At 46.0% G+C, this 10,920-nt stretch overlaps 1 protein-coding gene across 1 annotated transcript in view; it reads left to right on the top strand.

The window, feature by feature from the left end:
- chm (CHM Rab escort protein) overlaps nucleotides 1-9,307 on the top strand; it is a 33,808-nt gene extending 24,501 nt beyond the window's left edge. Inside the window, exons 13-15 of the mRNA XM_030793730.1 lie at nucleotides 2,507-2,617; nucleotides 8,599-8,747; nucleotides 9,044-9,307. Of these exons, the coding sequence (XP_030649590.1) occupies nucleotides 2,507-2,617; nucleotides 8,599-8,747; nucleotides 9,044-9,304 (521 nt within the window). The 3' untranslated portion in view covers nucleotides 9,305-9,307. The remainder of the gene's footprint in view (nucleotides 1-2,506; nucleotides 2,618-8,598; nucleotides 8,748-9,043) is intronic.
- The last annotated feature ends 1,613 nt before the right edge of the window (nucleotides 9,308-10,920 follow it).

Consider the following 10,920-nt stretch of genomic DNA (forward strand, 5'->3'; position numbering starts at 1 on the left):
CAGTTTATATATAGATTTATTTTCTTGTAACCCGAGATGTTATTTTGCTATCAATCACGGCACATTTATAAAAATGGCTGGTATCTAGATAGATTACTGGTCTTTGCCCAACCCCCCCCCCCCAACTCCCCATACAACTGACTCACTGATTGTTTCTCTCTACGGAGAAATGAGAAGCTTAATCAGTGGAACTCCTTTCTTCCTCTCGCTGGGAATTGACTCGGGAGTGATGGAATCGTGGAGCGGAACCATCGTTTGCCCCGTCCCAGGTAGCCAGAGGGAGACAGATAGCGGTCGCGCCGTTTTTAAGTAATGCGGTTACACCCGGACGCATCACTCGCCATCAGCCGCTGATGAGTGTGACAGACACGCATATATAAAGGAAGATAATGTTTATTTATCATTCGTCTACACTGTGGAAAAAAAAAAGCCTTTATAGGATTTATATTGGCAGCTATGTATCAAAGGAGGCGCTCTCTGGGAGCCATAAGCTCATTAAGACTTTCCTCTTAACTGGTCATTTACGCTTGAACCGTATTCGACCTTCCTAATTTTTTATTGTTCGAGGCTCCCGCCGATGCATCATCCGAGCGAATTATCGGCCGGTTTTAAGTAAGAGCGATGTGCTTTCGCGGGCGAAACTCGTGACGTGGCGTGCGTTCGTTTTCAGACGGGTTCTCAAACGCGCAGTGGGCAGGTGACCTTCGCCTGAGCGTCGATGCAAAAAAAAACGCCCCCGGTTCTCGTGGCGGCAGATTTATGCACCGCGTTTTGATACAGGAGACCATCAGATTTCCTTAAGGTTTAAGGATTTCCCTGACGGTATCCTGCAAGGATTAGGTTTCACAGTTACCTCTTTAAAATGCAGTCTCCACAGTTTTCCACTATAACTATCGACAAATGTCGTACTGATTTTATAGCTACACAAATAATTACTTGTATCCGCAATATATCTGTGTTCATATGAACCCTCTTTTGAATGCGCGCGTGTGTGTTTTTTTCAGTAATTAGGAAATATGCCCTTCTGAACTTTGCCTCAGATGTCGTTTGTGTTTAAATAGTATTTAAACTGGGACTAAACAGCGGATAATGGCCCAAGTGAAACACGAATGGTAATGGTTATTGAAATGATGATACACCATTAGCGTGTTCAAGCACATGGTTTTTTTTTTCCGAATATCTGGCTCGTGTTAAATGTTGTAGAAAATGGTACAGATGTTCCACTGTCAGCTCCGTCTTTAAGTGGGATAGCCTTTCTCTTCTCCTCCCAAAAAAAAAGAGAGAAAAACGAAAAAAAAGGAGAAAAAAAAATCGTCCGTCTGTAGCCTTTTAGGCAGGGAGAAGGAGGAGGAGAAGAATTTTTTTTTTTTTATCAAAACTCAGCTCTTCAGTCAGATGCTCCCCAGAGTCTGGAGAGCCTTTAGCAAGAACGCACCTCCTTCTCCCACTGGAGAAACTCCTGCTTCGACACTGTTCGTTCTCCGCGTTTCTACTCCCCCCCCCCTTTAGCTCTGCCACACGGAACAATGCTATGCTCTGGCAGTTGCCTCTCTTTGATCCGTGGACGCTTAACTTGAAGAAGGGAAAAGAAAAAAGAGAGAGAGAAAGAAAGAAAGAAAGTAAGAAAGAAAGGATGAGCTGCCCTGAAGGAGTGTCTGAAACTCTTGGGATTAGCCCTGACATTAGCGCGGATCCCACTGCTGCCACCAATGGAGCGGCCAATGTCGGCGACACGGGCTTTAGCCTCGGCCAATAGCAGTGACGTGGGCTTTAGCCTCGGCCAATAGCAGTGACGCGGGCTTTAGTCTCGGCCAATGTCGGCGACGCGGGCTTTAGTCTCGGCCAATAGCAGTGACGCGGGCTTTAGCCTTGGCCAATAGCAGTGACGCGGGCTTTAGCCTCGGCAAATGTCGGCAACGCGGGCTTTAGCCTCGGCCAATAGCAGTGACGCGGGCTTTAGTCTCAGCCAATAGCAGCGACGCGGGCTTTAGCCTCGCAACGTTGCAGTTAGAGTTCGTCTGTACGCCCTGCCCGCTGCGTTGCGGCCGAAAACCTGCTAGTAGATTCAGCCACTGACCTCTCTATGCTGTGTATTAATTATTGGGGGGGGGGGGGGGGGGGGGGGTGGGACTGGACAATACATGTGTTTGTACAGAACTGTTTGTTACATGACTTATAACTCAATTCGCATTGGGAACGGAGCAGATTTCCACCAGGCGGACGTTAAAGCGACGCCTGAGACAACGCCCCGTCTGTGATGCGATCTTCCCATGGACGGCTGTGTTAGATCAGTTCCTGAGAGACTTAAACATGAGTGTTTGTCTGATACCCTGGGGGTTGGAATTTGACTTCTTTTTGCGCTGTGTGCTGAAAGTCAAAGTGAAGTGACGTGGGTGTGCCGACACGGTTGATGGGAGTCTCGGGTACACTGAGCGGTTGGTTCCACCCCGTGTTTGAAGAACCGTCTCGTGATTTTAACCTCCTTTTCCTTTTCTCTCATCGTTAGACCTGGTGCATCTCACCTGCTCGTCCTCCGGATCTGCCCGACACGACCTGGCGCCTGTGGTTTCTAGAATGTTCCACGTACCTGCCAGCCCGGGAGAAGAACCAACAGAAGGTCAGATGACACCCCCTCCACCCGTTTTACCCGTACACCCTTACCGCTCCTCGACCCCCGCCCAGTTTAACATCCCCCCCCCCCCCCCCGGCCCCCGTCTCTGTGTGTCAACTGACCTCCTTTACCCATCCCTAACCAACACACAAATCACCACGGCAACCCGCGCACTCTCCTCACGCTACTTAATCAAGCGTGTGATAGAAAGATCATCTGTTTTTTTTTTTTTTCTTTTTTTTCCCTCTTCCCTCCTTCCTTTAAAAGAGAAAAGACCTGACAACCGTGGGCCGGTCGCCACGACGACGCTCACAGCGGGGTCGCACTGTGTCGTTATCGACGATAACGGGAATTGATATCGATGCTTCCCGTGTGCTGGCCCGGAAAAAAAAAAAAAAAGAAACCCTCGTCATCGATTCCCCATTATGCTCTCTCAGGGTCTGAACGACTCCTTGAGACTAAATTAGGATGTAACCTCGTCGGTGACCTCGCGTTAAGCAGGGGTTTCAAAAATAGCGGACTGATCTGAAGAGGAGATTTGGGTATAATATGTTCCTGTTTTGTTTTTGGTTTTTTTTTGTTTGTGGGTTTGTTTTGCTTTTGTGCCTGTTGGTCTGAAACAGTCCAGTCTTGTGTTCTGCAGTGCCGGACGTTAATGAGAGCTGAGTTTAGAGTCAAATCTGGAAGTGTTTTTGTTAACATAAATTAGGTTGAGTGAGATGGATAGGGGTTTTGTTTTTTTTTGTTTGTTTGTTCTGTTTTTATCTTAAACGCTAACTTGTGGTTTTTTGCTGGAGCTTGAAGTGGTTGAGTTGAAATGACAGGTCTATCCTGACCTGATATAGAAGTTTCTGGAAGCGCGAGCGATGAGGTCGTCGCGTCGTGTTTTATGACCGCTGTTCCATGGCTGTAAGATAAGGTCATCAGAGAACTGACACACACCCTCCATCCTTCCTCACTTTCTCTGACACACTCATTCTCTTTCTCCATCATCATCATCATCATCGTCATCGTCATCGTTGGCATCATCTCTATCTTTCACTCGCCATCTTTTCTCCCCCCCCACCTCTCGTTTTTGTCCTCCGTTCTCTCATCCCCCATTTCTCTTCCATCTGCGCCCCCCCCCGCCCTCCTCTCCTCTCCTCTCCTCTCCTCTCCTCTCCTCTCCTCTGTCTGTATTAATGTCTGTGTTTCTACCCTTTATTTATCTCATTCCTTCTGTATTTCTCCCCCATTCACCTCTCCTCCCAATTTCTCTCTCTGCCTTCTTCCCTTTCTTTTTCTCTCTCGTTCTGCTCTTTCTTAATTATCTATCTATCTGTCTGTCTGTCTGTCGGTCTGTCTGTCTCTCTGTCTAACTGTCTGTCTATCTATCTATCTATCTATCTATCTGTCTGTCTGTCTATCAATCTATCAATTTCTATCTGTCTGTCTGTCTCTCTCTCTCTTTCATTCAGAGTGACTTAAATAAAAGCACATGCAGTCATTTGTTCAGCTGGTAAAATCACTGATATTGAGTTTCGTACTAAATTCCCAGCGTGTGTGATATCAGCACAAGCCCGTGAGGTCAGTTCAGTACGGGTTTCAGGTGCCAGAGCTGAGACATTCCCTCCAGTGCAGAACAGCAGCATGCACTACAGAGAACTATGACTTTACAGTCAAAACAAAACAAACAAACAAAAAAGATACATTATTTTCATTTTAAAACAGTCAAGCAAATACACAGACCAACATGTACGTTGTCCAGTTGACCAATACGTACGGTGTACATGGGTGCATTGTAAGCACAGTTGTAGTGGAGATGTCATTTTTAAAGAAAGATGAGTTGAGTTGTTATGAGATGGGTGTGAATCAAGAGCATTCGTGGTGTTGATGTAGCACTATAGGGATTGGTGAGGAGACCTCACCTCACAACACACACACACACACACACGGTATTACACAGTATCACACACTCACACACACACTGAGACACACACACTGCTTTTTATCAGGGGAATGAGGTAGTAGTATTTTAATTAAAGTGTCAGAACAAATAGTGGCCGATCCGTGGAGGATGAATCACTAGATAAAGAGAGCAGTGGGCCAGAACAGGTCAAAGACACAAAGTCACCTGGCCAGCATGTTCTCATTCATCCTCACACTGCACGTCTGTTTGTGTGTGTGTGTGTCTGTGTGTGTGTGTGTCTGTGTGTGTGTGTGTGCACGCCTGTGTCAATATGTTTCTTCATTTGTGTGCGTGTCTGTGTATGTGGTTGTGTGTGTGTGTGTGTGTTTATTTGTGCGTGTGTGTGTGTGCGTGTGTGTGTGTGCCTGTGCCAATATGTTTGTTCGCTTGTGCGCATGTCTGTGTGTGTTAGTGTGTGTATATCTGTCTGTATGTGTGTTTGTTTGTGTGTCTGTGTTTATGATTTTGTTATAGTGTGTCTGTGTGTGTCTGTCTGTATGTTTGTGTCAGTGTGTGGTTCATGTTGAGTTTGAAGCATAAGTGTTACATGTCATCTTACACAGGTGAAATACATAATCCATATGTAACATTTCCGAATGTTTCAGTCGTAGTTTGGAGCCTTTATCGGCCACGCTCAGTTTCATTTTTATCAAATGTTTCAGCAAATTAAAACAAACACACACACACACACACACACGCACATACACACACTGTAATTAATTCTGCTGTGTGTGTGCTTTGGCAAAGTGCCATTGTGTGAGTTTCATAAGAGGTGTGAAGATATAGTTTGTTAAACAGCTGCATGCGAACCTGACATTTCTCACGTGTGTGTGTGTGTGCGCGGTTGTGTGTGTGTTGATGTAAGTGTGTGGATGTTATGATGATACTGTGGGTCCTCACACAAACACACACACACACGTATACATACATACATACATACATACATACCCACATCTGTTCTGTTAAGATTTATTTACCATTACTCATTAAATGACTTAGGTCGACATGACTGTTGTTTAATTTGTAATATCCACGGTCATATCTACCATAACATACCCTGGGAAATGCAGGTTTGAAGCCCCCGCCCCCCCCCCCTTCCCCCACAACAGAGCAACTTCTGCTCTTCATGCTGTCGATCAGTTATGTTTAAAAATCACACATAGACAGTATACCCTCTGCTTTCGCCTGTCAGGTTTCAGCTGATTGTTTGCGATGCTCTCAGTACGGCCGAACAATCTGAGTAATTATACCCTGTGTACACGCTGAGAATCCCACGAACCCTCTCTCTCTACCGCAACCGCTCCGGTTCGGCGTAACAGATGGACGTAGAACCTCCCAAAGCTTCGTGGGATTACAGGCGGCGTGGCCAAACGCGGCGACAGGGCGCCCGCGAATCAGAGAGCAGCTTCACTCCAGCGGCCCCAGTGCTCGGTCCCTCCCGTCTTCCCCTTTCCAAACGACGACGTTCCCAGTCAAAGGCGGAGACGGGTCGACGCGGCAGGCGAGGGCACGCGTACCTTTTTCGGATATGCGCGTGAATTTTCCCTTTTCTTCTTTTTTTTTTTTTTTTTTTTTTTTATTTCCTCCAACACCGCAAGCTGTAACACTGTGTTACATCATGTAACGCAAAGAGCTTTTGAAGAGAAGGCTAGTTGCGTAAATCTACCTGGGACTTTACACTGTATGGAGAGTGACTGCCTAACTCGACGCACGAGAGAGAGAGAGAGAGGATCTGTGGTTGACACAGCTGCTGGAGGGAACTCAGCCAATCACGTTCCTCCTTGGGAATTCTGGCCACAGTGGCCATAAACGATAGAGCAGTGGAGTTCCGAATCACGATTCCCAGATGTGGGACATGCCGAATGAGACAAGGGAGAAAAAAAAAAAAAAGAAAAATGTCACATTAGCCCTTGTTCGTGACACAGAGTTATAATAATTTATATCAACAGATCTACTTAAAAAAAAAGAGCGAGAGAAAGGCAGCAAGTTAAAAAATACATGGTTAGAGATCACGTCAGTTAATCTGCCCACACCAGGCTGAATATGGGTACTGTAACTCATTGGACAAAACGAGGCCTTAGACACTTGTACAAACAGGTGTATGTCGTACGGTGTGTGTGTGTGTGTGTGTGTGTGTTGAGAGAGCCATGGTGATCTTTTTTTGAAGTGGTGTTAGACATTGATGCCTCCACACCTCTGTTCCCCTCCAAATTAACCAAATCAGTGGGCCTCTCCCGCCTGAAAGAGGAACACACGTTATAATTGTTTGACATTTTGGTAATGACCGCAGTGACATTTCAGATCGACACCTTTTTTTTTCTCCCCCCCTCCTCACACTCTTTCTCCGCTCACACTCTTTCTCTGCTCTTGTCTCTTTTTTTTGGGGGGGGGGGGGGTCGTGGGCTTTGCGTATTTAAAGGGTAACGATACAAGCTGACAGCTTTACGCTTTAAACAATCCTCCTGCCGCAAATCTCTCTCTCACTCTCTCTGTCTCTCTCTTGCTCTCTCTCTCGCTTTCTCTCTCTCTCTCTCGCTCTCTCTCTCTCCTCACTCTCTCACTCGCTCTTGCTCTCTCTCTTTCTCTCTCTCTCTCTCTCCCCCTCTCCCCCTCTTTCTCTGTCTCTCTCTCTCTCTCTCTCTCACTCGCTCTCGCCTTCTCTCTTTCTCTCTCTCTCCCCCTCTCTCTCTCTCTCTCGCTCTCTCTCTCTCTCTCTCTCTCTCTCTCTCTCACTCTCTCTCTCATATGTCTGTGCACAGACAGACAGACAGACAGACAGACACACACACACACACACTCTCACTCCAGCGGTCTTCCTTCCTCCTTTGTTTGACCACTCTCCCAAAATCTGTTCAAAGTGCCATCAAAGACAGGACAGAAGAAAGAAACGCCAAACCTCATATTTGCTGTCTGCCAACCAAATGTCATTGGCTTAACAGCCAAGGCTGTATCTTAACTATGGATGTCATTGTATTGAAGGTGATTGGTGTCTGGCTTTGTGTGTGTGCGTGTGTATGTGTGTGTGTGTGTGTGTGTGTGTGTGTGTGTGAGAGAGAGGTTTGGCCGCAGTCTGTGAGTGTGTGTGAATACAGCTTTGTTGTTCATTATATTCTCTTGTTAGCATAAAAAGTACTGGAATATATATGACAAACACATCAAACAAAGCTGATACTGCCTGTAACCACTGAGGACAGTTTGTTCGTGCTCTTACCGTTTTAAATGCCCAGCTCTCCGGTGTCGCTGTGGTGAGACATCTCTGCCCGCTCACGGTGTCTTCGGTCCACTTTATAAACCTCGGTACAAAGACCGTCATGACCGCGACCGCAGATACTTTGGCTCGTCAGACCGAACGCGCTTTAAACCCCTTCGCCGTCAGCCCTCACTTCACCCAGCGCTGAACACAGCCACTGGGAATGCTCCAAATTAAGCACAGACGTTTGGTCTTCCGCCCTTTTTTTTTTTTTTTTTTTCCTTCTTTTTTTTCGTGTACTCCTCCTCATATCTGGTGTTGCTACCACTGAAATGTGAACCACCTTTAAAGCAGATTGGAGTAATTCTATGATTATGCATCTATTATCTCTGGATTCCCAGTTTCTGGTGCTGTCTTGTAGTCAGAAGGTGATTAGTTTTTTGGGTTTTTTTAACAGGGGGGATGGCCCAGTGGTCACTGACACTACCCTATAGAGTATATAGGGGGATGGGGGGTTAACGAGGGGGGATGCATTTTGGTCATTTTGCTAACAAGGGGGATGACATCTACCACTGCTTGTAGTCTACTAGTCTGTGCAATGTTTTCCATTCTGAGGCACATTCATCTTGGCCTTTTAATCTGGAACTTTCTGCAGTGTGCAGCTATGTCACTTACAGAACACACGAGAAACACTGTATCGGTTCTAGTTCTAGTACTGAGATCTATCTCAGAGTGTCTCCTCGGTAACAAGAAGTCTTTTCTGATTGGAGGAGGACCTCAAATCCCGGCAGCTTGTAGCATGAATGAGAATCTGCTAATGTGATTGGTTATCTCTGTTGTCTGTCACAGGCGAGGACCGGCCCACGCTGCTCTGGGCCATGTATTTTAACATGAGGGACACCTCTGGGCTGGACAGCAGCAGCTACCACCTGCCCAGCAACGTCCACGTGTGCACTGGTCCGGACTCCAGTCTGGGCAACGACTACTCCATCAAACTGGTCAGTCTGTGCAGAGAAACTCAGCGTGTATATGCCTGTGTACACACACACACACACGCGCGCGCTCTCTCTCTCTCTCTCTCTCTCTTCTTTCTTTCTTTCTTTCTTTCTTTCTTTCTATCTTTCTATTCCGTTCTTTCCTTTTTTTTCTTTGCAAGCAGATGATCATCCATTGTGTATAACAGGAGCGATCATAATAATAATAATAGTAATAATAATTATAACAATAATAATAATAATAACTGTGTTTTTGTTTTTGTTGTTTTGTTTTGTTGTTTGTGCCGTCGTTGCCGCAGGCTGAGGCTGTGTTTTGTAAACTCCTCCCCGACGAGGAGTTTTGTCCTCCAGCTCCCAACCCCGAGGATATCATCTACGACGGAGAGGCGCCGCAGGGAGAGGGGGCAGGCTTTGAGGAGAACTCCTCTCCTGAGGGAGCGACAGAGGGGTCGGAAACACACCAGGCCCCGGAGGAGGCCGGGGAGAAGACGGACAGCGTTCCCCAGGAAAATGAAGCCCAGAACGGTGAGGATGGTCAAACCACAACGCCTGAGGAATAGCCCCCTCCCGCCTTCATATTAAAACTGCCCCCCCCCCACCACCACCAACAACTCCAAACTCTCTCTCTCTCTCTCTCTGGTATCCCTAATGTCTCCAAAACAAGATCATACCAGTAGCCTCGCATCATACCGTACACTTCCCTGAAGGAAAAAAACAAACAAAAAAAAACGACAGTTCCACTGTAATCACCAAACAGTACAGCAAAGCTCATTTTGAACAGCTCGTAACCAGTTGGACGGTTATGGTTTTGAACAGCTCGTAACCAGTTGGACTGTTATGGTTTTGAACGGCTCGTAACCAGTTGGACGGTTATGGTTTTGACGGTGAACGCTCAGAAATGCATGATGTGAAGAGATGCTTCAAAGATTCTGCTTTTGCAACAAAGTATTTTGGACTCTTTCAGAGTTTGAGGAGCTTGAACTGGATTTTTCCACATTAGTCACCAAAGGACATAAGTAAACACCCTGAAATTATACACACACACACACACACAGAACAGCACCAGAGGGTGTATTACATACCCCACACGGATGGGCTGCTCAGAATCGTGTGTGTGTGTGTGTGTGTTTTTGTTTATTTTGTTCCTATGAACTTTTTTCTGATGTCCATTTCATCACACACTCCCACAAAAACTCAAAGTTTCCGTTTACTCTTGTGGTCGTGGCGTTTAGTCAGTGTTCTCAGTGTGAGAGTTGGCCCGTTCAGCAGCCGCAGTGAAATCAACGGCTGTGACACTGTCAAAGCCTAAACTTTTCCTTCTTTTTTCTTTTTCTTTTTTTTTTCACCAAAAGATGTGCAGTGGTCGTGGTGTTCTTGTCATCTGTGCGTTCTGTCTCTTTGATTGATCTTGCCTTTCTTTTCAATTTTCTAACATTTCTTATTTTGCAGCAAATGCCCAGAATATTATGTTTATGTGGAGGAGGGAGGGTTTCACTGTTGTTATTATCATTATTATTATTATTATTATTATTATCATTATTATTACCTTTTGTATAATTGTTTTCTTCATAAAATGCTCTTAGTGTTTTCACTTGAGTGAATTGTTAAGTGTTATTTTCTCTTTGTTAAACCGAGGTGCCTGATATTGAAGCGGTCCACTCTGTTTGCAACGTTGCTATAATCTGTCATCGAACGGTTCATCGGTTAATTTCGTTGACACATGCAGTTTCACTCAGCCAATACAACACACACACACACACACACACACACACACACACACTCACGCGTGCACGCACAAACAATTTTTTGGGGAATGTATGGAAAGGGTCATGACCTTTACGCTAAAAAAAACTCTCATACGGCCTTAGACTCATTGCCAAGGAGACGTACTTTGTCATATCTGTGGGTGGGTGGCGCCCTACATCTTAGCCATCGCCATAGTCCTCCGTCGCTGTGTCCGTTAAACAGGTTTGGAATTTATGTTCATCGCTGTATTTGGAAAAAAAAAAGGTTGATGATATTAAATATTTAATGGAATTTAATTGTGTTGTGTGGTGTTTGTCCTAAAGACGCAAGGGGAGGGAGGAGGGGTGTGGGAGTGAGTGTGCGTGTGGTGGGTGAGCGCCAATGTCAGCGCGTGCGACAGTGCCAGCAGGTACCTCGCTGCCCACCTAGC

The sequence above is a fragment of the Chanos chanos genome, chromosome 16 (genome assembly GCF_902362185.1).
Source record: "Chanos chanos chromosome 16, fChaCha1.1, whole genome shotgun sequence".
Taxonomy (NCBI): Eukaryota; Metazoa; Chordata; class Actinopteri; order Gonorynchiformes; family Chanidae; genus Chanos; species Chanos chanos.